We start from the raw sequence: 26,772 nt of genomic DNA on the forward strand, positions 1-26,772 counted from the left end.
GGGAGGCGGCTCCGCAGCCGCCTAGAGGCCCCGGCCGCCGAGCGCTTCGTCCCGGCCTTAAGTCTCGGAGACTGGCCAAGATCACCGCTTGCACCTCGCTGTTGGGCGAGGCCCGGTTCCGTCTCTTTCCCAGGCCTGAGATTCTCGCCCGGCACGGCCGCCCTGAGCGCCCCGGCCACCCCCAGCCCCGGCTCGCCCCTCAGGCCCCGGGCCTCCCCTCAACCCCCGGCCGGCGGCCCAGGCCCCGGATCCGCGGGGGGGGACCCGGCTCCGGGGGGTGCGGGCCCCATGGAGCTGATGTTTGCGGAGTGGGAGGACGGAGAGCGCTTCTCATTCGAGGATTCGGACCGTTTTGAGGAGGATTCGCTCTGTTCCTTCATCTCCGAGGCCGAGAGCCTCTGCCAGAACTGGCGGGGATGGCGCAAACAGTCAGCGGGGCCCAATTCCCCCACTGGCGGCGGTGGCGGAGGTGGCAGTGGCGGTACCAGAATGCGAGGTGAGAGTGAGCTGGGGGGAGGAGGAGCGGCAGGCCCTGCTTGGGCCTCGCTCGGGAGCTGTCCGGGACCAGGAGCTGTCCCCGACCGAGAGCTCCCTTCAGCCAGGGGAAGAGCGGGGAGCTGTCCCCGGCCGGGAGCTGTCCCCGACTGGGAGCTGTCCCAAGCTTAGAACAGACTTCAGAACTCGCTTTTCCGGCTTTCCTGGGGTGGGCTGGCTTCTCCACACCTGTGTGTGTGTGTGTGCGCGCGCGCGCGCTCTGTGGCAGGGAGATCCTGTGGACAGAAAGTAAATCGTTCGTCACTCCTTTGCCTTAGAGATGGGATAAAGGAGAAGAATCTTGTCTTTGACTTGGGAATACTTAACTGAGTTCAGTCTAAGGCATACCGGAAAGTAGACAGAAGAGAATGTGGGTAGGGGGCTGATTGTGAAGAAGTGACCACTTGTGGCGTGTCACCGCATTGCAAAATGCATTGGGAGCTTCTTGCTTCGGGGTGATGATCTCTGATCCCAGAAGCACCAAGAAGGGATTCCACCCAGAGGAAAGTAGAGGTGAACTGGCCTGCCAGAGATTCCATAGTTCATAGGTTTAGATCATAGGCTTTGTTTGCTTCTGGCCATATCAAACATCTGTCAGAAGCCAAGGCTGGGACTTGCCTGCTGTGCCTTCCTCATGGCACAGTTTTTGTCCTGGTCCTCAGTGGAAGCTGGCTTTTTTCAGCAGTTGAGTTTAATTTGTGTGATTCTACTCAGGGTTTTCCAAGAGTCTCGTTTTCCAAACTGGTTTGTGGAGATTTCTGGTGCTCTTTTGGGACACGAAGAAATTTACATACATCACTTTTTTTTTTTTTTTTTGAGACGGAGTTTTGCTCTTGTTGCCCAGGCTGGAGTGCAATGGCACGATCTCGGCTCACCACAACCTCCGCCTCCCCAGTTCAAGCAATTCTCCTGCCTCAGCCTCCCGAGTAGCTGGGATTACAGGCATGCGCCACCACACCCGGCTCATTTTTGTATTTTTAGTAGAGATGGGGTTTCTCCATGTTGGTCAGGATGGTCTTGAACTCCCGACCTTAGGTGATCTGCCCGCCTCGGCCTCCCAAAGTGCTGGGATTGCAGACGTGAGCCACCACGCCCGGCACATATATCACTTTTTAGGAGTGGCGGAGTGGTGACATTCAGCTTCAGTTAGAGAGAGAATATGTCCTGTGTACACACACACAAACACACACAGATCATAGGCAGTTTTACCGTGAGTCTTCTGTGGCCTTCCGGCTTCTTTCATGTTTGAGTATGTGGGTAGTATTGGGGCTTAGTGCTCCCACACTTTAAATTTAAAAGTTTTAAATTTAAAAAGGTTCTTTTTAATTCTATGATTTTCTGATCTATCTTTTAATGTGACTGGCAATTTTGTAAGATGTACAGTTTGTCCTATTTTTCCTACTTTTTGATTAAAACACTGTGGAAAACCTTGAGTGGTAAAAACCTTTATCTTAGTCCAGGTGATTCCAGTTGCAGCAGCAGCTAGGTCCCCTGTGATAACTCTCTCCCCTTGAGGGTTTCCAGTGTGGGAAGTCATCATTTAGGTATGCCAAAAGTGGTCCGGCCTCTCGTGCTTCTTGAGATCCCTTCCAGGCTCTGGTCTATCTTTTCTCCTTAGCTGGAGGCCTACAGTCATCTAGAGTAAAAGAGATGGTTAAAAAAAAGAAAAAAAAAAAAAGCAATTGGAGGCAAGAATGCCAGAGGAGAGACATTAACCATGTAATTTGAATTTAAAATGTCCGTGGAATATGGGAAATTCAATGCTGAGCCATGTGAGCAGGGTTACTTGCTAGAGTCCTGGAATGCACCTCTCTGGCCAGGAGTTTCTTAAGATATCTCTGGTATCTTCTGTTCTAGACCTTAGGTGTAGCCGGCTGTGGGCTGGGGATTGTCCAGCTCCCCTTTCCCATATGGAGCCTTAAGGGTTAGTGTATCCTGTAGGGGGATCCCTAGGACTTTCATCCAGGTCTCCTCTTTCTTTCATAGTGAAGGTGAGGCCCAGGATGTGGCACCGGCATGAGTGCCAAGAAACCATGGCCCTTTTCATTTCCTATTCTCTTTCCCCTGATCCCAACCATTGTTTGGAAAGATGGACTGGTGATTCCATTGGTGGAGCTGTCAGCAAAGCAGGTGGCATTTCACATCCCATTTGAAGTGGTGGAGAAAGTTTACCCACCGGTGCCTGAGCAGCTACAGCTCCGAATTGCTTTTTGGAGCTTCCCTGAGAATGAAGAGGACATTCGGTGAGGCCAAAGGACTGATGGTGGGAAGTGGGTTCCTGATACTCCACACTCTCTGCTGGGTTTCCCATTGAACAAAGGAGACATTGTATTTGGGGCAGTGGTGAGAGGAAGACAAGGGAGGGATTGCCTGGGATTCCCCCCCCCACCACCCACTCCCCCCTGCCCGGAGAGAGAGTGCCTAGGGCATCGTGGTCTCTGACAGGGTCTGCCAAAGGTTATTTGCTGAGTTTTGGCTGTGTCCTCTTCTTCACCCCCAGGCTGTATTCATGCCTGGCCAATGGCAGTGCAGATGAGTTTCAGCGAGGGGATCAGCTCTTCCGCATGAGGGCTGTGAAGGACCCACTGCAGATAGGTGAGTGGGCCATCATGCCATGTGGCACACCCTGCTCCTCCCATCCCCTGGCTTATGAAGTAAGAACACACCGCAAGAAGCTGGAGCATGTTGTCTGAATAACTGCAGGGCCAGGGTCAAGGGCAGAGACCCAGGTCTTGACAGTGCTCCCTGACCACGCCCCCATTTCTCCCCAGGGTTCCACCTGAGTGCTACAGTGGTGCCACCTCAGATGGTCCCTCCCAAAGGGGCCTACAACGTGGCTGTGATGTTTGACCGCTGCCGGGTCACTTCCTGCAGCTGTACCTGTGGGGCTGGGGCCAAATGGTGCACCCACGTCGTGGCACTCTGTCTCTTCCGCATCCACAACGTGAGGCCCTCCCAATTTATCCCGGCCCTATCCTACGCTCCATCCCCCCCTTCTCTGCTGCATGCCTGGCTACAATGTGAGCCCCCTCACCTCCCCTACTCTGCCTCTCTGTCCCCCAGCTCCAGCTCCAGCAAGCCTGTTCTCAGATTATTCCATTTTACTCTGTGTCCCCTTCAGGCTTCTGCAGTCTGCCTGCGAGCCCCAGTCTCAGAGTCCCTGTCCCGGCTACAGAGGGACCAGCTGCAGAAGTTTGCTCAGTACCTCATCAGTGAGCTCCCTCAGCAGGTGGGTGAGGTCGGCACCCCCTCCTGCAATTAGCTCCGGGCCAGGCCGCATGGCGGCCTTCCTGTTAGGCCCAGGCCTCCATGGGTTCACCTAGGCCGTGTTCTGCCTGCCTTTGTCTCTTTCTCCCTCAGATCCTCCCCACAGCTCAGCGTCTCCTGGACGAACTCCTGTCTTCCCAGTCAACAGCCATCAATACAGTGTGTGGAGCTCCGGGTGAGTGTGGGGAGAAAGATGGGCAGTAGGAAGAAAGCAAGCTTGTAGTGCAGAGCACCACTTATTCAAGGCTTGCTGTTGTCAGGCGAATCCAGGCCCTTATCTCTAGGTGACTGACTGCTTGTCATCCTCAGACCCCACAGCAGGGCCCTCAGCATCGGACCAGAGTACTTGGTATCTAGATGAATCGACACTCACTGACAACATCAAGAAGACACTGCACAAGTTCTGTGGCCCCTCCCCTGTGGTCTTCAGGTAAATCAGATCTCTGCATACCTGTGTCTGTGGTGGAGGGGGAGCGTCCCTCAGGCTGATGACAGATCCTTTCTTCTATCCTTGCCTGTGACCCCTAACTTTTATTCCCTGAACTGGCACAGTGCCTGGCACACAGTTGTCACTAACGAATCGATGGAAGATGGTGACCTTGTACAGTCACAGAGTGGTCTGCTCTTACCCAGCAAGAGTTCTTTTTCTTCCTTTGATAGATCAGGAAACGGAGGCAGAGAAAGATTTTTTTTTTTTTTTTTTTTTTTTTTTGAGACGGAGTCTTGCTCTGTAGCCCGGGCTGGAGTGCAGTGGCCGGATCTCAGCTCACTGCAAGCTCTGCCTCCCGGGTTTAGGCCATTCTCCTGCCTCAGCCTCCGGAGTAGCTGGGACTACAGGCGCCCGCCACCTCGCCCGGCTAGTTTTTTGTATTTTTAGTAGAGACGGGGTTTCACGGTGTTAGCCAGGATGGTCTCGATCTCCTGACCTCGTGATCCGCCCGTCTCGGCCTCCCAAAGTGCTGGGATTACAGGCTTGAGCCACCGCGCCCGGCCTGAGAAAGATTTAAAGAGTTTTTGTGGCCAGGGGCGGTGGCTCATACCTGTAATCCCAGCACTTTGGGAGGCCATGGTGGGCAGATCACCAGAGGTCAGGAGTTCAAGACCAGCCTGGCCAACATGGTGAAACTCCATCTCTACTAAAAATACAAAAATTAGCCAGGCGTGGTGGCGGGCGCCTGGAATCCCAGCTACTCGGGAGGCTCAGGCAGGAGAATTGCTTGAATCCTGGAGGCGAAGGTTGCAGTGAGCTGAGATCGTGCCATTGCACTCAAGCCTGGGCTACAGAGCAAGTCTCTGTCTCAAAAAAGGAAAAACAAAAATTGTTACAGATGTTCTTTTCTCTCTGTCTTCTGTATTTTGGGGCCGGAAGCCCTTTTAGGTTTCATTGAGCCCCATCTTACTGTCATGGTTTTCTGTTCCTCTGCTTTTATAGTGATGTGAACTCCATGTATCTGTCTTCCACGGAGCCGCCAGCCGCTGCTGAATGGGCATGTCTGCTGCGCCCTCTGAGAGGCCGTGAGCCGGAGGGCGTCTGGAACCTGCTAAGCATCGTGCGGGAGATGTTCAAGCGGAGGGACAGCAATGCTGCCCCCTTGTTGGAAATCCTCACTGACCAGTGCCTCACCTATGAGCAGGTAATCACCCAGCGTTGGGGAGCCCCATGGTGGCTCATTCTCTCCCTCCCCCCGCCTCATCCTCCTTTTGCTGAAAGGGACTCTGGAAGGGCTACTCTGCCTTTCTCTGAGCTCTCAGGTGCAGCTCACAGCCTTCTTTGTCTCCAGATAACAGGTTGGTGGTATAGCGTACGTACCTCAGCCTCACACAGCAGTGCCAGTGGGCACACGGGCCGTAGCAACGGGCAGTCAGAGGTGGCAGCCCATGCCTGTGCCAGCATGTGTGACGAGATGGTCACACTGTGGAGGCTGGCCGTGCTGGACCCTGCACTCAGCCCCCAGCGGTGAGTCTCCCCTGAGGCTCACCACAGAACTGAGCCTGGGCCATCTCCTTGTTTGCAGAGACATACCATGATTTTAGTCCTCGGGAAATGGGAGGTGCTGAGCACTGGTGTTAGCAGTGATTTATGAGTCCTTTTTCTGAGAGGCTTTCATCCTTCCCTCCCCTAAATAACACCCATTTTCAAAATTCCCCAGTGTTTCAGTGATGCTTATGGGGCTGGGTCAAGAAGTAGTTCCTGTGTCCTTTTCCCGTGCCCCTCTTTGGGGTGTACACCTACTCCATGCCCATCCTTTCCCAGTAGCCCCTCAGCAGCCTCCTGCCCCTTGTTCCCACAGGCGCCGGGAACTGTGTACGCAGCTGCGGCAGTGGCAACTGAAGGTGATTGAGAACGTCAAGCGGGGCCAACACAAGAAGACGCTGGAGCGGCTCTTCCCTGGCTTCCGGCCAGCGGTGGAGGCCTGCTACTTCAACTGGGAAGAGGCCTACCCACTTCCCGGTGTCACCTACAGCGGCACTGACAGGAAGCTGGCACTGTGCTGGGCCCGGGCCCTGCCCTCTCGGCCAGGTGCCTCCCGCTCTGGGGGCCTGGAGGAATCCCGGGACCGGCCCCGACCCCTTCCTGCTGAGCCAGCTGTGCGGCCCAAGGAGCCTGGGACCAAGCGAAAGGGCTTGGGTGAGGGGGTCCCCTCATCACAGCGGGGTCCCCGCCGCCTCTCAGCTGAAGGGGGAGATAAAGCTCTGCATAAGATGGGTCCAGGTGGGGGCAAAGCCAAGGCACTGGGTGGGGCTGGCAGTGGGAGCAAGGGCTCAGCAGGTGGCGGGAGCAAGCGACGGCTGAGCAGTGAAGACAGCTCCCTGGAGCCTGACCTGGCCGAGATGAGCCTGGATGACAGCAGCCTGGCCCTGGGCGCAGAGGCCAGCACCTTCGGGGGATTCCCTGAGAGCCCTCCACCCTGTCCTCTCCACGGTGGCTCCCGAGGCCCTTCCGCTTTCCTTCCTGAGCCCCCAGATACTTATGAAGAAGATGGTGGTGTGTACTTCTCAGAAGGGCCTGAGCCTCCCACAGCCTCTGCCGGTCCCCCTGGCCTACTGCCTGGGGATGTCTGTACCCGGGACGACGTCCCTTCTACAGATGAGAGTGGCAGTGGGCTTCCCAAAACCAAAGAGGCAGCCCCTGCAGTTGGAGAGGAGGATGACGACTACCAGGCGTACTATCTGAATGCCCAGGATGGGGCTGGGGGCGAGGAAGAGAAGGCCGAGGGCGGGGCTGGGGAGGAGCACGATCTGTTTGCTGGGCTGAAGCCGCTGGAACAGGAGAGCCGCATGGAGGTGAGGGGATGGAAGGAGGGAGGGCTGGGTGCTCCTTAGCCACAGCTGGGAGGGGCCTTCTAGCTCTAGTTGGGAGTGTCAGGACCATCACCAGGACTGTGAGAATCCTGTTGCAGGCGCCGAACTGGCCTCCCTGCTTTCAGTCTACTCTCTTTCCTGCTGCTTCCACATGATTTTGCTAAAATGTGATGGTATCACTCTCCTGCTTAAAACCCTTCAATGGGTTCCTGTTGCCCTTACAATAAAATGAAAGTGCTTGGCATGACCTATGAGGGTCCACTTGATCTGGTCTTTGCCTGCTTTGCCAGCCTCACTTGGCTGTTCTGTCCTTTGCACTCCAGTCAGCTGAACCACTCCTGTATCTGCCAGGCTCTCTCTTGCCTCCAGGATTTTGGACAGATTGACCTTTCTGCCTGGAATGTTCTTCTGCATTAGCCAGTGTTTCTTCTTCATGTCTCAGGGATCTTAAAAGATCATTTCTTCTAGCGAGTGTCTCTGATACTGTCCCTCTGCCCCAAGATATCCCGCTGCTTCCCATTGACTTTTCCCTGTAATAGCTGGCATCACGGTGGCGTGTGTTTATGTATCTGGGTCTCTAACCAGAGCTCCTGTGGAGCAGCGCAGGGCCTGGCATGTAGCAAGTGTTCAAGGAATGTTGGCTGCATGAGTGACCATGATGTCCTGCCCCTGGAAGTTGGGACTTCAACCTTTCTGGTCCCATGTCCTCCTTCCAGGTACTGTTTGCCTGTGCTGAGGCCCTGCATGCACATGGCTACAGCAATGAGGCCTCCCGTCTCACCGTGGAGCTTGCCCAGGATCTGCTAGCCAACCCACCCGACCTCAAGGTAGAGCCGCCCCCTGCCAAGGTGAGAGAGACCCCCTTCCTCTACCTTCCCTTCCCCCACTTACCCCAACCTGCTCCCATGCCCCACCCCAAGTGAGAGCCTCCTTCTACCTCCACCAGGGTAAGTCAGAATCATCTGTCTGTCTCCTGTGTTTCTTCCTTTTCTAGGGCAAGAAGAACAAGGTATCCACGAGCCGTCAGACCTGGGTGGCTACCAACACCCTGAGCAAGGCAGCTTTCCTGTTGACAGTGCTAAGTGAGCGTCCAGAGCACCACAACCTGGCCTTCCGAGTTGGCATGTTTGCCTTGGAGCTGCAGAGGCCTCCAGCTTCTACCAAGGCCTTGGAGGTCAGAGGCTCCATCTCAGCCTTGTACTTCAGTCTCTTTAGAGCCTTATACCTTGATCTCTGTTGACACACTGGAGGTCTGAGCTCTTTCCTGTGCCCTCAGGTGAAGCTGGCATACCAGGAGTCTGAGGTGGCTGCCTTGCTCAAGAAGATCCCTCTGGGTCCGAGCGAGATGAGTACCATGCGGTGCCGGGCAGAGGAGCTTCGGGAGGGGACGCTCTGTGACTATCGGCCTGTGTTGCCTCTCATGTTGGCCAGTTTCATCTTTGACGTTCTCTGTGCTCCAGGTATGGTGCCTGACCCTACAGTAAGTGGGGAACTGGGGTAGGGGTAGCTTTCTCTAAGAAAAACCAAGAGCCCCAAGGTTCTGAATCACCTTTAGGACCCATCAGGCAGCTTCATGGGTAGGTCTGTGATGATGAGGATTTTGGGTTCCCTTGCATTTTTTTCCTGTGCATGATACTTCTGTCTGCCTGACTTACCCCAACTTTTATACAGTGGTTTCTCCCACAGGTTCCCGGCCCCCAAGTCGCAACTGGAACAGCGAGACACCTGGGGATGAGGAGCTGGGATTTGAAGCAGCAGTTGCTGCCTTGGGTGAGTCTGTCAACGTCTTGAACACATCCATGAGCTAAGCCTGGTTCAGGTCTTAAAGGACATGAGACCTGTGCCTTGTTCTGAAGGGCTGTATGGTAATGGGAAGGTCAGGGTGACGTGTGTGAGCCAACTAGTGCCTGTAAGACAGTCAGGAATTCAGGGCAAAAATGTGTGCTATATGGCCGGGTGTGGTGGCCCATGCTTGTAATCCCAGCACTTTGGGAGGCTGAAACAGGAGGATCGTTTGAGCTCAAGAATTCAAGACCAGCCTGGGCAACCTAGCAAGACCTCATCTCTACTAAAAAAAAAAAAAAAAAATTAGCCAGGTGTGGTGGCACATGCCTTGTGCTGCCAGCTACTCCAGAGTCTGAAGTGGGAGAATTGCTTCAGCCTGGAGATTGAGGCTGCAGTGAACCGTGATTGTACCAGTGCCCTCCAGCCTGGGCAACAGAGTGAAACCTTGTCTCAAAAAAAGAAAAAAAAAATTGTGTGCTGTGGGTGTTGGGTATTGTAAGGGCAGCAAAACAGAAATCTAGGGAAAGGCCTAAGGGAAGTGGTAGAATATGGAATGTGGGTTAAAAAATCAGTAGGTCCTAGACCAGCGAACACCGTGAGTAAACACACAATGCAATTAAGTTTTCATGAGAATGAGGAGCCCGGCTTCCCTAAAGTGGTAAGTATATGCTGGGTAAGCAAATTGGACCTGGTTATGAAGGTTTTGAAAAGCACACCAGAGCTTAGGTTGGATGCAGTAGTCAATGAGGACTTCTATAGGTGACGTGGGTTGGACCAAGGGAACCCCTTACCTCATATGCTGATGGCTTGGGAACCCTGGCCTCTTGCCTTTGCTGCCTTGGGAATTATGACTACTGTCAATCCCCATAAGGTCCTCTTTCTCACAGGCATGAAGACAACAGTGAGCGAGGCAGAACATCCCCTCTTATGTGAAGGTACACGTCGGGAGAAGGGTGACCTGGCATTAGCACTAATGATCACTTACAAGGACGACCAGGCCAAGCTTAAGAAGGTAAGAGACTGGGGTCGGGTGCGGTGGCTCATGCCTGTAATCCCAGCACTTTGGGAGGCCGAGGTGGGCGGATGGCTTGAGCCCAGGAGTTTGATACAAGCCTGGGCAACATGGCAAAATCCCGTCTCTACCAAAAAATACAAAAAATTAGCAGCTGGGCATGGTGACACATGCCTGTAGTCCCAGCTACTTGGGAGGCTGAGGTGGGAGGATTGCTTGAACCCAGTAGGCAGAGGTGCAATGAGCCGGGTTTGCGCCACTGCACTCCAATCTGGGTGACAGAGCGAGACCCTGTCTCAAAAAAAAAAAAAAAAAGTAAGGGACTGAGGTACTGGGGCCTTTGACAGGCAGAGAAAGAGAGCACATTTTACTACCTTTCTCAGGGAGTTTCCAGTACAATGAGAAAAGTGCTATTTTAGGCTGGGTGCAGTGCCTCATGCCTGTAATCTCAGCACTTTGGGAAGCAGAGGCGGGAGGATCGTTTGAGACCAACCTGGCCAACATAGTGAGACCCTGTCTCTACAAAAAATTAGAAAATTAGCCGGGCATGGTGGCGCGCGCCTGTAGTCCCAGTTACTCGGGAGGCTGAGGTGGGAGAATTGCTTGAGCCCAGGAGTTTGAGGCTACAGTGAGCTATAATCATACCACTGCACTCCAGCCTGGGCAACAGAGCGAGACCCTGTCTCTTAAAAAAAAAAAAAGAAGAAGAGGAAAAAAAGAAAAGTGCTCTTCTGCCCGTAGGAGGTAAGTAGGGAATCTTGGGGACATCTCATAAAGAATAAGAGGAGACCAATGGTTCTTATAGGAGTGCTAGGGCCGGGGGTGGAAGAAGAGAAGCAGAGGGCATAAAGTCATTCATTCGCTTATTTCAGTATTTATTGACTACCAGTATATTCTGCCCTGTGGGTGTTAATGGAGGATACCAAGATATGTTGGGGTTGAATAAGTTACAAACAAAAGACATGTAAGCCAGGAGGTCATCCTGTGGTTGTAATTGGGGAAGGCTCCCTGAGGATGTAGGAGTTGGCCATTTCAAGGAGACAGGAAGGTAACAGAAGTCAGGAGCTAAAGGGCATCCTGTCACTGCTTCTCTGGAGGTCACTGCTTCTGTCTTCCAGATCTTAGACAAACTCTTGGACCGAGAGAGCCAGACACATAAGCCACAGACGCTGAGTTCTTTCTACTCATCTAGCCGCCCAACCACAGCCAGCCAGAGGTCTCCTTCAAAGCACGGGGGCCCATCTGCCCCAGGGGCCCTGCAACCACTGACCTCAGGCTCTGCAGGGCCTGCTCAACCAGGGAGTGTGGCAGGGGCTGGGCCAGGCCCCACTGAGGGCTTCACAGAGAAGAATGTGCCTGGTGAGGTGGGGGCACTGGGCAGGGGGGATGAATGGTGTGGAGCTATGTTGAGATCCCCTTTCCTGGGCTCATCCCAGCGTCCTGTTTTCCTCACCTAGAGAGTTCCCCACATTCCCCCTGTGAGGGTCTTCCATCTGAGGCAGCTTTGACCCCCAGGCCAGAAGGGAAGGTTCCTAGCCGGTTGGCACTTGGCAGTCGTGGAGGCTATAATGGACGGGGATGGGGGTCTCCAGGACGGCCTAAGAAGAAGCACACAGGTAGGACAGCCTGTGGGCTAGCATAGAGGGAAGGATAATCCTGAAGGTTGGAGTCTAACATCTGGGACTCCTGACTTCTGAGACTGACTTCTTTTGGGGGGTTAGGCATGGCCAGCATTGACAGCAGTGCCCCTGAAACAACATCGGATAGCTCCCCGACCTTAAGCCGGAGACCACTTCGAGGGGGCTGGGCCCCCACCTCCTGGGGTCGAGGTCAGGACAGTGACAGCATTAGCAGCTCTTCTTCGGACTCCCTGGGCTCCTCATCCTCCAGTGGAAGTCGCCGGGCCAGTGCCAGTGGAGGAGCCCGGGCAAAGACTGTTGAAGTTGGCAGGTCAGTGGGAAGAACTCCCCATCTTCCCTGATCTGGCCCACCCTCAGAGCCATATCCCTAGTGCCATCCAACCATTGTCTCCCAGCATCCTCACTTTCCCTGGTCCTTCCCAACCTACCGGGATACCCATTTCAAAGAAACCCCAACCCCCGTCCCTACCCCATTGCCCCTTCAGGTACAAGGGCCGCCGCCCCGAGAGTCATGCCCCCCATGTACCCAATCAGCCATCAGAGGCAGCTGCACACTTCTACTTCGAGCTGGCGAAGACAGTGCTGATCAAGGCAGGGGGCAACAGCAGCACTTCCATTTTCACACATCCATCTTCCTCAGGGGGCCACCAGGGTCCTCACCGCAACCTGCACCTTTGCGCCTTCGAGATTGGGCTTTATGCCCTTGGCCTGCACAACTTTGTTTCTCCCAACTGGCTCTCACGTACTTATTCTTCTCACGTTTCCTGGATTACAGGTAAATCATTTGACCTGACCTGGGTATGGGAGGGGGATTAATTGGTGGGGATAAGAGCCTTATCTTTGTGGGGGATTACTGATCTGATAAAGAGACATTATTCTCACACCCCAGTGGTGCCCACACTAACCCAACTCTGCCCTTCTCTTCTTTCCCCTAAGGCCAGGCCATGGAGATAGGCAGCGCAGCCCTGACTATACTGGTAGAATGCTGGGATGGGCACCTGACACCCCCTGAGGTTGCATCCCTGGCTGACAGGGCATCACGGGCAAGAGACTCCAATATGGTGAGGGCAGCAGCAGAGCTGGCCCTGAGCTGCCTGCCTCATGCCCATGCATTGAACCCTAATGAGATCCAGCGGGCCCTGGTGCAGTGCAAGGAACAGGTATTTCTATGGGCAATCTGGGAACCTCTTCTGGGGTATCTGGGCAGGGAGGTTGGGCATAGGAAAGCTAAGGGCCCAGCTCTTGATTCCCATATTCTGGAGTTTACAGATGACTGTTGGTCCTCTCATGGTGACATTTTGCCTATTAATGTGCTTTTGCACCCATCTTTACAACTCAAAGGTTAGGTTTATTTCTATTTTACAGATAAGGAAATGGAGGCCTACAGTTTAGGGACCAAGATCATCACTCAGGATAGAAAACTTAGGGAAGGCCTCATACATATAAGACTTGAATGGGAGGGGGCTGTTAAATTAGTTTGGAACTGGGACTATAACCTGGGTCTTGACTGACTTTGATCAGTATTTATTCAGTGTGTGAAGCACTCACTGCTCTGATAACGGACTCTGAGCATTGACACTGACCTCTGATGCCTCCCTGGGAATGAGATAGCTCTGAGGGAGACATTGGAATCTCATCTAACACCATCCATGTGGTAAAGGCCTTTCCCCCTTAACACTCTGTTCCCCTCTCTTCCAGGACAACCTGATGTTGGAGAAGGCCTGCATGGCAGTGGAAGAGGCAGCTAAGGGTGGGGGAGTGTACCCTGAAGTGTTGTTTGAGGTTGCTCACCAGTGGTTCTGGCTATATGAGCAAACTGCAGGTGGCTCATCCACAGCCCGTGAAGGGGCTACAAGCTGTAGTGCCAGTGGGATCAGGGTAGCTGGGGAGGCTGGGCGGGGTATGCCTGAGGGTAGAGGGGGCCCAGGGACTGAGCCGGTTACAGTGGCGGCGGCAGCAGTGACAGCAGCAGCCACAGTGGTGCCCGTCATCTCGGTGGGGTCTAGTTTGTACCCGGGTCCAGGACTGGGGCATGGCCACTCCCCTGGCCTGCACCCCTACACTGCTCTACAGCCCCACTTGCCCTGTAGCCCTCAGTACCTCACTCACCCAGCTCACCCTGCCCACCCCATGCCTCACATGCCCCGGCCTGCCGTCTTCCCTGTGCCCAGCTCTGCATACCCACAGGTGAGACCAGTGTTCTGCTGGGGTGGGGTGAGACATGGGAAAATACTGGGAATTCATAGGGGGTTGGGGTGGGGTACTCTGGGAGTATAATTGGGCTGTCCAAAAGTCCTGGTGAGGTGGTGGGAGTCTGGGGGACCCAGCCCAACTAAAATAAGAAATGACGTTCGGGCATGGTGGCTCACGCCTTTAATCCCAGCACTTTGGGAGGCCGATGTGGGTGGATCACTTGAGGTCAGAAGTTCGAGACCAGCCTGGCCAACATGCGGAAACCCCATCTTTACTAAAAACTAGCTGGGTGCATGCCTATAATCCCAGCTTCTTGGGAGGCTGAGATGGGAATCACTTGAACCTGGGAGGCAGAGGTTGCAGTGAGCCAATACCGTGTCCCTGCTCTCCAGCCTGGAGAACAGAGCAAGACTCTATCTCAAAAAAAAAAAAAAAAAAAAAAAAAGAACTGTCAGGATAGCAGCTTGTGGGGGTGAAGCAGGAGAGCAACATCCTAATCGAACTTGGCATCTGCCCTCTGTTCTTCTCCCTGCCCCTAGGGTGTGCATCCTGCATTCCTGGGGGCTCAGTACCCTTATTCAGTGACTCCTCCCTCACTTGCTGCCACTGCTGTGTCTTTCCCCGTCCCTTCCATGGCACCCATCACAGTACATCCCTACCACACAGAGCCAGGGCTTCCACTGCCCACCAGTGTGGCCTGTGAGTTGTGGGGCCAGGGAACAGGTGAATGGAGGGGAGGCACACTGGGCAGGGGAGGTGGGGAGGGAATCTTCTCTGCCTCTCTTTGGGCTGAGTTCCTGACATGGCTTTCATCCCACTTAGTGAGCAGTGTCCATCCAGCATCCACATTTCCAGCCATCCAGGGTGCCTCACTGCCTGCCCTGACCACACAGCCCAGCCCTCTGGTGAGCGGAGGTTTTCCACCACCCGAGGAGGAGACGCACAGTCAGCCAGTCAGTCCCCACAGCCTGCACCACCTGCATGCTGCCTACCGTGTCGGTGAGAGGACATCCCTTTCTGTGCTCCTACCTGCAGTTGTGCCAGTGGCTCCTCAGAGGACCCTTCCTCTAGCTCTTCATTTGTTTGCTGTGGGGTCAGGTGGCAGGTTGGGGTAAAGGGTGAAGAGGATACTCCCTACCATGTACCCACTCTTATCTCCCAGGAATGCTGGCACTGGAGATGCTGGGTCGCCGGGCACACAACGATCACCCCAACAACTTCTCCCGCTCCCCCCCCTACACTGATGATGTCAAATGGTTGCTGGGGCTGGCAGCAAAGCTGGGTAACACCTCCCCTCCCTAGGACCATTTCCCCCCCCACCTGCTCTCCCCCACCTTCCTTATCCCAGACCTCCTTCCTAGCTCTTGCTCAGAGTTGAGGCCTTGGTCGGGTATGTGTGCGTGCGCGGGGGGCGGAGGGTTACCTCAGCTCCTGGGGTGGAGGGAGGCTCTCTGCCAGGCCAGAGCTGAGATATGTAAGTTGGGTCCCTAGGGCAGAGGTGGCCACCCCCGTCTCATGCCCCTCCCCCTGCCCCCCAGGAGTGAACTACGTGCACCAGTTCTGTGTGGGGGCAGCCAAGGGGGTGCTGAGCCCGTTTGTGCTGCAGGAGATCGTCATGGAGACGCTGCAGCGGCTGAGTCCCGCTCATGCCCACAACCACCTGCGTGCCCCGGCCTTCCACCAACTGGTGCAGCGCTGCCAGCAGGCATACATGCAGGTGACAAGCTAGAATTATGGAGCAGGGTGGAGCACTTCCTGGGTGGTCTTGTACCAGAGGGAAGGGAGGCAGGGCCTGGTTCTGTGCTTTGTACCAGAGGGAAGGGAGGCAGGGCCTGGTTCTGTGCTCATCCTGCACACATCCTCCTCCAGTACATCCACCACCGCTTGATTCACCTGACTCCTGCGGACTACGACGACTTTGTGAATGCGATCCGGAGCGCCCGCAGCGCCTTCTGCCTGACGCCCATGGGCATGATGCAGTTCAACGACATCCTACAGAACCTCAAGCGCAGCAAACAGACCAAGGAGCTGTGGCAGCGGGTCTCACTCGAGATGGCCACCTTCTCCCCCTGAGTCTTTCACCCGTAGGGTCCTATACAGGGACCCAGGCCTGTGGCTATGGGGGCCCCTCACACAGGGGGAGTGAAGCTTGGCTGGACAGATCATCCTCACTCAGTTCCCTGGTAGCCCAGACTGACAGCTGCTCTTGGGCTGTAGCCTGGGGCCAAGATGTCTCAGACCCTAGAAGCCTAGGGCTGGGGGAGACAGCCCTGTCTGGGAGGGGGCGTTGGGTGGCCTCTGGTATTTATTTGGCATTTATAAATATATAAACTCCTTTTTTACTCTAGTCGACCTGGGCCTTTCCCTTCTTTCCAAACTCCATGTGCAGATGAACCTTGAACTGGGGGGAAAACTGACGCTTTAGTCTAAGTTTTTCCCACTCCAGGGAGGCAGACAAAACAGAAAAATAAGGATGTTTATTAAGGACATTTCTAGCCCACAGCTAGGGCTCATACTCAGCTCTATGAGCCACTGTCCGACCTCATCCCCATTCAATGTGAATGACATTAGGGAGGCCGGGCCACAGGTAGATCCCACTGCCTGACTAAAGGGGCCATAGCAAGGGGTCCCTCCCATAGCAAGGGGTCTCTCCCATAGCCAGGTATAGATAGATACACTGCTGTGGATGAAAAGGGAAATCTCATTGGACTAATACATTCCCCTATACCCTGCCTGAACCCTCTCATTCCTCCCCACCTCCCAAGATGATGGGTCAAAGGTACCTAGTACCATGATGTGGGGTACCAAAGGAAGTCCCTTTATTCGCCCCAGAACTATGGGAAAAGGATACCCTTCCCTTCTCAGGGGGCTACTGAGGTAGAGGGGGAGGGGCCAGGCCACTCTAATCCCCCTTGTGGGCCCTGCTCTGAGCTTGCCCCTTAGGGAAGCAGAGGGCATTTTGCTGGTACGGGAGGCTGGGACATCAGCCCAGACTGGAATGCTGCAGTTCTTCCCGAAGCCATGAGGGCACTGGCTGTCCAAGCCGGCTCAGCAGCTTCGACAACTCCAAATTATGGTTCCGGAAAAAATCCGTAAGGAAAAGACGGGACTGACAGGAGAAAATGGAGGCAGAAATGGTAAGAAGTGGGACACTAGTGGGACACAGAATCAGATCCTGGAAGTGGAGAGGGATTCCCCAGCCCCTGGCTTTACTTACCTCAGTGTCCATATCTGGATACCTCCGGCCTTTGCTCCGGCCTAGGCAGCGAGTCTTACCACCTTCAAGTCCCTGGCACCAAAATCCCTTATCGTCATCAAACCTGCTCAACAGGAAAAGGCCATGAGGTGGCAGGGAAAAGAGAAACTCAAGTTCCATAAATGCACAATGCCCCTCCCTGCCCACAGGGACATGTCTCTCCTTGTGAGACAGTAAATCCATGTCTCTAACAGACATGGTCAACCTGCTTCCCCATTTCCCATAGAGTACTCCTCCCCTGGGTCATGCTCTCCCACCTGAGGGTCCGTGTGTAGTTCAGAAAGGGTGTGATACCCAGGAACTTCTGGATGCTCTCCATTGAGGCTGCTGGGTTGGTACGCAGCTCTTGCCCATCCACAATCAGCAACTAAAGGGACAGGGATGTGGTTCCCTCTATATTCCTAAGAAGCCTCTGGGCTGAAGGGAAGAAGAGGGGAAGGGGAACCCCACTGATGGCTCTTGCGGGGATTATACCTGTCCAGAGGGGTAGTAAGTCAGCCAGCGTTGTAGATGGGTAGAATAGTAGCCAGGGACAAGACAGCGGTTCTGCAGGGAGCGTAGTGCCAGAGGGGTCTGGGAGGAGGCTGAAATCACCTGATAGAAGGTATAGTTCAGAGCAACTGGGTCTCCATGGGCTCGCTGATGCTGAAGGACGAAGAGAAGGAAGGTGAAGGACTAGTGATTTGACAGTATTATTATGCCCTTACGCTTGGTCTGGTGACAGACAGTACAGCATGGGTACCCATCCCCAAGGCACTAGTAAGTTTCTCTACCCTCACTCCTTCCTCCCTCTCTAGCATAGCAGTCACTGCCCCCTACCCGCTACCCCCAACCTTTAGCCTGTGTGTCCCTAGCTTCAGGCAGACCTGGTACCAGGAGTAGGCCCTGTCAGCAGGGTTGGTGAGCACTGTGATGATCTTGGCTCGTGGCAGGAGGGCAGCCCCCCGCCGTGGTACAACCTCTGAATCAAAGTAGGTGGCACTTTTTTCAAATAGGAAATCAGTGCTGGCATTGGAAGGAACAGGGAAGAAATCCATGTACCTAGGAAGTAGCACAGAAGAGAGAGAAGTAGAAAAATATGCAGAGTGAAGTGACCAGAAGTCTGTGCTGAGGGAAGCTGGAATGGGGTATTTTGGGGGAAGAGAGTGTTCCTCTGAGAAACATTCAAATGGGACCCAGTCTCACCAGTCAATACCCTTGTGGTAATTAGGGCCGTTGAAGAACTGAATCTCCTCAAATGTGCTGGGGCTAGGGAAGCTGCTAGTTACAGCTGGGTGCAGGCTCAGGAAGAAGTGAATAGCTGTAGTCCCTAAATGGGAGAGAAAGAACCGGCCATTGTGGGAGGGAAGCCCGCTCAACAGCATAAGCTTGAAGGAAGTGAAAAAATAACCACTCTGGGTAGGAAAATCCCCCATGGCCAAACGACAATGATAGGAGGCAAGTCTGAGAGAGAAGGGAAGGGCTGAAACAGTGGTTCTCTGCTTTAACTGTGCACCAGAATGACTTGTGGAGCTTGTGAAAACACTACAGATGATTCTGATATACAACCAGGGTTAGGAATCACTGCCTCAAGACACTGGATCAGTGAGGGGTGGGTATAAAAGGAGTTCCTTTTTTTCTCCCTTAAAAATTCAAATTAAGGCCGGGCGCGGTGGCTCAAGCCTGTAATCCCAGCACTTTGGGAGGCCGAGACGGGTGGATCACGAGGTCAGGAGATCGAGACCATCCTGGCTAACACGGTGAAACCCCGTCTCTACTAAAAAAATACAAAAAACTAGCCGGGCGAGGTGGTGGGCGCCTGTAGTCCCAGCTACTCGGGAGGCTGAGGCAGGAGAATGGCGTGAACCCGGGAGGCGGAGTTGCAGTGAGCTGAGATCCAGCCACTGCACTCCAGCCTGGGCGACAGAGCGAGACTCCGTCTCAAAAAAAAAAAAAAAAAAATTCAAATTAAGGCCAGGCACGGTGGCTCATGCCTGTAATCCCAGCACTTTGGGAGGCCAAGGCAGGCGGATCACTTGAGGTCAGGAGTTCGAGACCAGCCTGGCCAACATGGTGAAACCCCGTCTTTACTAAAAATACAAAAATTAGCCAGGCGTGGTGGCACCTGCCTGTAATCCCAGCTACCGGGGAGGCTGAGGCAGGAGAATTGCCTGAACCCGGGAAGTGGGGTTGCAGTGAGCTGAGATCGTGCCACTTCCCTCTAGCCTGGGCAAAGAAGTGAGACTCTATCTCAAAAAAAAAAAAAAGAAAAAAAATTAAAATTAAAAACACTTTTTTCATTCCTGTGATTACCTGGAGAGAGGAGAGTTCCTTGACAAAAGGATCCTTTGGGTTTAAGGCAGGGCAAGAGAAGTTAGCTAAGGATACTTCACCTGTTTTCTGGGGTCCCACAATGAGGAACTTCGGGAGACGATCACAGGTTTTCTCCTTGGACCAGATATCTTTGTGCCTCTTGTCATCACAGGGATTCTGAAGCCAGGGCCAATAATCAGATAAGGCCTAGTCTTTTTTTTTTTTTGAGACGGAGTTTTGCTCTTGTTGCCCAGGCTGGAGTGCAATGGCATGATCTCGGCTCACTGCAACCTCCGCCTCCTGGGTTCAAGCAATTCTCCTGCTAGCTGGGATTACAGGCATGTGCCACCACGTCCGGCTAATTTTGTTTTTAGTAAAGACGGGGTTTCTCCAAGTTGGTCAGGCTGGTCTCAAACTCCTGACCTCAGGTAATCTGCCTGCCAAAGTGCTGGGATTATAGGCATGAGCCACCGCACCCGGCCTGGCCTAGTCTTTTCTTAAACCCCCATCCCAGCTGGGCGCAGTGGCTCACATATGTAATCCCAGCACTTTGGGAGGCTGAGGTGGGCAGATCACCTGTAGTCAGGAGTTCAAGACCAGCCTGGCCAACATGGTGAAACCCCATCTCTACTAAAAATACAAAAAATTAGCCGGGCGTGGTGGTGGGTGCGTATATTCCCAGCTACTAGGGAGGCTGAGGCAGGAGAATCGCTTGAACCCGGGAGGTGGAGGTTGCAATAAGCAGAGATTGTGCCATTGTACTCTAGCCTGGGTGACAGAGCAAGACTCTGTCTCAAAAAAAATCAAAAAAACCAACAACAACAAAAAAACACCCCACCCCTATCATGTCTCTCATCAGACTGAACTCCACCTTTACCTGCCAAAGGGGGCTTCGCTCCTGAGGGAAAAGTTCAAAGTACTTCTGTGCAAGCGGGACAGGAGGAAGGGTCTGTAGGCGCAGCCGTGTCCAGCACTGGAGGAAGCGCACCAAGCTCTCAAAGGTGTACAGGCCCAGCCGATCATTTCCATAATTGGACAGATGGGTCATAAAGATGCTAATCTGTAAGGGGGTACCTGCATTTCAGATTTGGAGAGCCTACCCCACCTCTGAATTAGCCTTGGAGTAAAGGTCCCAGCCTGCAAACACCTTGACTCTCCAATCTTCTAGCCCTTCCTCTCAGCACCTTACCGGATTAAGCAGCACCGTCAGAAAGAGCTCTCCACCTCGGATGCTCCGGTCTAGTTCACGAGAGCCTCCAGGATACTCATTATAGAAGATTGTGTGAGTGAAGAGGCCACATGTCTGCCGGGGCAGCACCTGGAGGGAAAAGAAAAAACAGAAAAGATTTGAAAGACAGAATGAGAAGTAGATGGAGGATACTGGGATTTATAGAGGACTCAGTTTGAAGTTATAGCAATAAAGCTCTTACTGAGGGTGTTAAGATTTTTTCACCTTTTTACCCCGATTATGTACCCCCATACTTGGACTGGCAGTTGATAGAGAACATAGGTCAATGCATGTTGAAAGCTGTCTAAATGTGAGAGTTTGATTCAAGCTTGTATTGGGAGTCTCTCACCATAATGCCATTGTGAATGAAGCCACGACGGTAGCGGGCAGGGCGGAGATGGGGATACTCCTCAGTGCTGGTCACCTGGATGCCCCACACAGATTTCCAGGCCTCATAGAGCTGCGTGTGGATGGGGTACACGCCCGAGTGGTGGGGGGCCACAGCATACCCCAGATCCGTGGGAATCCCATGCTCCTGGGAATGGCATAGACTCTCACCAGGACCTGGTGAGGTTTGGGGAGTAGAGGGTAAAGAGGGTGGGGAAGCCTCCAAATAAAGAAAAATGCAAAGGGTAGGAAAAGGGTAGCCCATTAGGGGATGGTAGAAAAGGAAGCATGGCTGGGAGAAAGTATGGGGAAGAGATCCAAGGGTCTTACCAGAGCAAACTGTTTGTTGAGCCTCATCTGGTCAGCCAGCACGGAGCGATTGTGGAACAGGTGTGGCTGCATGTGACTCCACATGTGCGGGAACCACCAGAACTCTTTGCGGTGCTTCAGCAGCATGTCGTCCCCTGCATCCTCCTCCTCTGTCCCTATGACCACACGCTGACCACTGACCACAGCCAGTCAGCCCCTGTTCCCTCCTTTGTTTTGTATTAACACTGACCACCTTCCATCCCTGGGACAACCCTACTGATCCTTGCCTAAGTAAGACTTTCTATTTGCCCCATTGCCAACTTGCCCTCCAGCCACCCGTGCGAACCTAAATTCATGCCCACCACTAGCTCCTCACAGCAGTCTGACCCCAAACCTTGACCCTTTTCTCCAACTTGTCTGCCCAGGGAAGTGGACAGTGAAGGGACAGGTCAAGCTATGATATGCTAAAGGAGTAGGGGAATAAGCTCACCAGTATGATAGAACTTGCCCGAGAAGCCCAAGTTGAAGGTGAAGTTGGGGACTAAGGTCCTGAGTTTGTTCTGGGTGGTCAACAGAGCCTGGGAAGAATAACAGGAACGTGAGAAATCAAGAGCGCAGGCTGAACAGGAAATACATGAGAAGTAGCATTCTTCCTGCCTGGAAAGGCAGGGAGTGTACCTATGACAAGCTCAGAATCAACGAAGGGAGTATGACAGGCCAGAGTGTGAATAGCTTCTAAGAAAAAAATTTAAGTAACAAGACTGACCTCAACATCAGCCACCTTCATGCGGGTCCCTTCCTTGCCCACAAAGATGTCATCGATGTCTACCAAGATGTAGCGGTCGAGGTCCAGGCAGAGGCGCTTGCCAGTGAGGTATGCAACAGCATCAACGAAGATAAGTTTGTGGAGCCAGAAGGAAAGGCCGTGACCAAAGAGCACCCGCTGGATGCCATCATGAAGCCCCAGGTCCTGTACCACAGTGGGAAGCCGGGCCCGACGAAGAACTGGTCCTGGCACCAGGGGCTCAGCTGGCCGAAGGCTGGCAAGAAGCACTGGTTCATATGTACTATGATTGGATTGGAAGATGGTCCAGTCATCACCAGGCAGTGGCCCTGGTTCTAGGCGGCTGGGGCGTGTGAGATGCAGTAGCGGGGCAGAAGGATTCACTTGGTAGTCCCGGAGCCCCAAGTTTGAGTGTAAAAAAAGGGGAAAGCCCTTAAGCTGGGCACTCAGTAGGCTGTGCTCGTGGGCTCGGAAAAAGCCAATGATGCCCACACCATACTCCACACAGTACCGGTCTAGCAGTTCTCGACTCCAGGCATCCAAGTTGACATACTTGAGCAGGTTCTCATAAATGACCAAGACATAGCGGCCATGGGTATTATCAGTCAATGTGGGCATGTCCCCTCGGCCAGGTGCCAACTCAGTGCTATAACGAAAACGACTAGATTCCAGGATGGCCACAATTTCCTGCCCCAGCTGTGAGTATGCACTCTCCACAAACACAAGGACCACAGGTTCAGTTCGAACTGTCTCTGGAGGCCTGGGGGGCCGAGGTGGAACTGGAGGCCGTGCAGGGCCAGGACCAGCTGCCCCACTGCTGCTGCAGTCTCCCAAGGGCAGGGGCAGGGGCTCCTTGGCCTTAGGGCTGGTGGACACATAGTAAGCCAGGAAGCCCATGGAGCCCAGGCTGAAAGCAATCAGCAGCAGTATGAGGCGGTGCAGTTCCAGCTGCCGAGCTGGGCGTACCACCTTCCACAACTGGAGCATGGCGGGGGGAGGAAGGGAGGGAGGAATGGGGACCACCTCAGGTGATGGGAGGTAGGAGTTCTATAGGCTAGGACTGTCTTGGAAGGGTAGAAGGATAGGAAAATATGGGACAGGGATTCCCTCAGGGGGAGTTTCCTTAAGAGGTGGAGATGAGTCCCCTTAGTATAGGGTAGGGGAGGCAGAAGGGGAAGCAGGGGGCAACTATACAGAGTCCACTAGTCTCAGGTCACCATGGCCCCCTGGCCCATGGCTTCAGGCTGCAAATCTTGCCAGGCTCTCCCCTTGGCCCTGGCTGAGTGCCTCACATCAAAGGTCAGCAAATTTCAATCTCTGCCCCCCTACCTGTAAGACAGATAAATCAGTGGGTTATTCCTCCTTCTGAAACTGTGTCATTAATCCATTTTCCTCCCCATCCCATCTCTCTTACCTCCTGCTTATTGGATAATCTGTTCTCAAAAAAAAAAAAGAAAAAAAGCCTCCTGTAGGAGAATCTACAAGCTAAGTCCTTTACCTTGGCTTCACAGCTTGTTCCCTTTCCCTTTCTTAGAATACCCAAATGAATGTCCAAATTCTTCACTCTAAGCAAAGCTCAGAGATGGAGCAGTATATGCAAATGATAGAGGGGAACAAATCTCCCATCAACAAGAGGCTAAATATCCTAGGAGGCTAAAAACAGCCCTGCTCTGAAAGGAGTTCCTAGCCCATGACTGAGTAGCTGGCCAGCCAGCAACAGCTCTGATCTTTCTGTGAGGAAGGGACGGAAAGCCCCGGAAGTCCTCAAAAGTCCCATGCTCCAACGAAATATCAGATAAGGAACTCATGAGTCTGTTAATCGTCCTCATCAATCAAACCCAATATCACAGCCAACAGCATTAACGAACTTGCAGTCAGGTGGACACTATGGTGGGGGAGTTCAAAAGGAAAGAGCAATCCTCATGATAGGTAATCATTCTACCAGTTTCCAAACCCAGAACTTAGGGACTCCCTTACCTGTTGCTTGTGAAACATTATCTGCCCCTGACCTTCACCTCAACTTTGCCAGTCAGGAGATAAAAATGTAACTCCTGAGCAGGCCACACACTGGGTGCTGAGAAAAGCCAGACAACTGAGTCCACTCTAGTTCTCCTTCCTAACTTAGCCTAAGTGGTTCTCCAACCCTATTCCTCAACAGCTCAGAAGAGTCCCTGAGCTAGCCTGGAGAGACATGAGGTATTGAGTTCAGTTACACAAACAGAACAACTTGAGTAAGGACTGGATGACAGAGAGTAACAGGAGCTTAAATCACATCCAACCAATGACAGAAGGAAAGAGGACAGTGTGATCAGAAAAACACAGTTTTAAGGAGGTCTAATTTTGGGGATCTCTTTTATTATTTTTAGATGGAGTCTTGTTCTGTCACCCAGGATACAGTGTGCTGGTGTGATCATAGCCTACTGCAGCTTCAAACTCCTGGGCTCAAGTGACCCTCCCACCTCAGCCTCCCATGTAGCTGGGACTACAGCTGTGCACCACCACGCCCTACTAATTTTTAATTTTTTTTAGAGATGGGGGTCTTGTTATGTTGCCCAGGCTGGTCTTGAACTTCTGGGGTCATACAATCCTCCCGCCTCAGCCTCCTGAGTCTGTTCTTTTTCTTAAATCAACTGCTTCTTTAAGTTTTATTGTCACTATCCCCACCTCAGCCTCCTTGTAAGGCTGGCAATCCCTCTCTACCACCTACCCCCAAACACACACATCTCAGGGGTGATAAGGCAGAGCCGAGGTCCTTCAGAATTGACAGAGATGATTTAAAAACAGTTCAGGCCACGCGTGGTGCCTCACACCTGTAATCCCAGCACTGTGAAAGGCCAAGGCGGGTGGATCGCCTGAGGTCAGGAGTTCAAGACCAGCCTGGCCAACATGGTGAAACCCTGTCTCTACTAAAAATACAAAAATTAGCTGGGCGTGGTGGTGGGCGCCTGTAGTCCCAGCTACTCAGAAGGCTGAGGCAGTTCACTTGAACCCGGGAGGTGGAGATTGCAGTGAGGTGAGATCGAGCCACTGCACTCCAGCCTGGGTGACAGAGCGAGACTCCCGCTCAGAAAAATAAAAAATAAAAAAAACAAAAACAGTCCAGCTTTGGCCTAGGTAAAACGACATGAGAAGAGAGCTGGGGGAGAGGATCAAAATGCTGACGAGAAGGGGTGAATGCTAAGAATTTGATGCAACTTTAGAGAAAACATCGTAGTGAGGAGGTCACTGACGGGAAGTTGATACTCAGGGTGTATCATCCCGTATTTGAGAACTTAAAACTTGCCAGCCATTCTTCTAAGAGCTTTACATATATTTAATCTTCATACCAGCCCTAAGAAGTAGGGAAAACGTACGTGCTCCATTATCCCCATTTCACATATGAGTAACTCAGAGAAGCTTAGAAACTTGCCCAGGATCACACAGCTCAGTTGATGGGAGGGCTGGGATTCGACGTCAGGCCTGTCAAGCTCCAGAGCCGCGTTCTTAGCCGCTGCATTTTAGCTTCATACCTGGAAGAAGCAGCAAGGTTTAGGGAAGGGGCGCCGCAGGCCGGGCCAGTGAACGCTGAGGGCCAGCAGGGCTGGGCGGGGTGGGTGTGTGCGGGAGGTCTCTGAGAACGGCGAAGCCAGACGGGAGCCGGGCCTGGGCTAGGGGAGATCGGGACTGCCGGAGCAGCGGCGCGGAGGCTGCGGGCGCCGAGGGGGCCCGAGGCTGGCGGGTGGAGGAGCCCCGCCGAGAGGAGACGGGGGTACAGGTGGATGCGAAGAGCGCACCGGATGTGGGACACCAAAGGGGAAGGGGCCACGGGCGCGCGGCGGCGACTCCGGGGTGACATCGAAAACAGCCTCTGGGCTGGGAGAGCCTTGCGGGAAGAAGGGAGCCCGCCCGGTCCGGACGGGAGCGAGGCGGTTCTGAGGGAGGCCGGCGGAAAGGATCGGGGTGGGGGGCGCACGCTGGGCCGCCCCGGGACGACCCTGAGGGTGGCGATGGTGGCAACATCGAGGAGAGTCTGTTGCGGGGCCTGAGCGCGACCGTGGGCGGGGGGGTCTCCTCAGGGGCGGCTCACCCGGAGGACTGGGCGGCGTCCCCGCTGTCCCCGGGCTCCGCCGCGTCCCGGGGCTGCCCGGCTTCCCTGCTCTCGGGGCCACGGGCCGCGTCGCGGCTGCTCCGCCATCTCCGAGCGAACGCTCTGCCGCAGCCTGGCCCAACCACGGCTCCCACCGGGGGAGGCGGCGCGCCGCCGCTGATGGCACCCGCTCGGATCCACCGACTCCGGCCCTAGCAGCCGCACGACCTGGGTGCCGGGAAACCAAGCGGCCCTCCGCAGTGCCGGGCCGAGCCGCGGCCTCCGAGACGGCGGGTGGACGCCCCGCCCGCGGAAGCGCACCCCCTCCTTCTCGCGCGATGGCACCGCCGGCCGGGCGTCTGGGGCCGCGACTCGGTAGCAGGGGCGGGCTCAGGCCTGGGCTCATCCACTCAGCCCCGCGGAGGGGGAGCCGGGCCGGCCCACTCGGAGGGGACGAGGCGGAGCGGCCTAGCCGGAGGCGGGACCAGGGGCGGGGCGAGGCCCTCAACCGGCTCCCAGGGCACTCACCCTCCCTCCCCTCCCCGCCCCGCCTCGCCTCCGCAGCACCGAGCGCTGGTTGGAGGTTATGAGGAAGTTTTTTTTTTTTTTCTTTCTGTTACGGAATCTCACTCTGTCCCCTGGGCTGGAGTGCAGTGGCGCGACCTCGGCTCACTGCAACCTCCCCCTCCCGGGTTCAAGCGATTCTTCTGCCTCAG

At 54.2% G+C, this 26,772-nt stretch overlaps 2 protein-coding genes across 17 annotated transcripts; one reads left to right on the plus strand and one right to left on the minus strand.

Annotated features, from left to right (window-relative positions):
- LOC105466011 (zinc finger SWIM-type containing 8) lies at positions 1–16,081 on the plus strand. 9 transcript variants are annotated; one of them, XM_011714770.3, is made up of 26 exons: positions 1–496; positions 2,624–2,777; positions 3,035–3,129; positions 3,306–3,478; positions 3,656–3,763; positions 3,895–3,976; positions 4,111–4,231; positions 5,234–5,435; positions 5,583–5,758; positions 6,093–7,086; positions 7,821–7,952; positions 8,099–8,278; positions 8,381–8,564; positions 8,776–8,874; positions 9,777–9,901; positions 11,020–11,260; positions 11,359–11,517; positions 11,623–11,851; positions 12,027–12,316; positions 12,478–12,701; positions 13,240–13,728; positions 14,274–14,457; positions 14,557–14,733; positions 14,897–15,016; positions 15,273–15,451; positions 15,604–16,081. In XM_011714770.3, the coding sequence occupies exons 1-26, from the start codon at positions 289–291 to the stop codon at positions 15,805–15,807; spliced, it is 5,529 nt and encodes a 1,842-aa protein (XP_011713072.1). In that variant the 5' UTR covers positions 1–288; the 3' UTR covers positions 15,808–16,081. The 9 variants fall into 9 exon arrangements, with proteins under 9 accessions (XP_011713072.1, XP_011713075.1, XP_011713073.1 ...); XM_011714773.3 differs by having other exon boundaries at positions 14,274–14,433; XM_011714771.3 differs by having other exon boundaries at positions 8,791–8,874.
- LOC105466012 (N-deacetylase and N-sulfotransferase 2) lies at positions 10,756–26,402 on the minus strand. Of its 8 annotated transcripts, XR_011607842.1 has the most exons (16): positions 26,057–26,373; positions 25,400–25,499; positions 21,973–23,319; positions 21,697–21,784; positions 21,228–21,382; positions 20,860–21,045; positions 20,472–20,600; positions 20,160–20,342; positions 19,363–19,459; positions 18,176–18,299; positions 17,857–18,031; positions 17,465–17,635; positions 17,248–17,357; positions 16,952–17,054; positions 12,068–12,335; positions 10,756–11,835 (listed from the first exon to the last, which is right to left on the minus strand). XR_011607842.1 is itself a non-coding variant. In XM_071069747.1 (15 exons), exons 3-14 carry the CDS (start codon positions 22,975–22,977, stop codon positions 16,993–16,995), a joined length of 2,448 nt encoding a protein of 815 aa, XP_070925848.1. In that variant the 5' UTR covers positions 22,978–23,319; positions 25,400–25,499; positions 26,057–26,374; the 3' UTR covers positions 10,756–12,335; positions 16,952–16,992. The 8 variants fall into 8 exon arrangements, 7 of the variants coding, with proteins under 7 accessions (XP_070925848.1, XP_070925846.1, XP_070925847.1 ...); XM_071069747.1 differs by having other exon boundaries at positions 10,756–12,335; positions 17,285–17,357; positions 26,057–26,374; XM_071069745.1 differs by having other exon boundaries at positions 10,756–12,335.
- Between the last annotated feature and the right edge of the window lie 370 nt (positions 26,403–26,772).

Source organism: Macaca nemestrina, chromosome 9 (genome assembly GCF_043159975.1).
Source record: "Macaca nemestrina isolate mMacNem1 chromosome 9, mMacNem.hap1, whole genome shotgun sequence".
NCBI classification, from domain to species: Eukaryota; Metazoa; Chordata; class Mammalia; order Primates; family Cercopithecidae; genus Macaca; species Macaca nemestrina.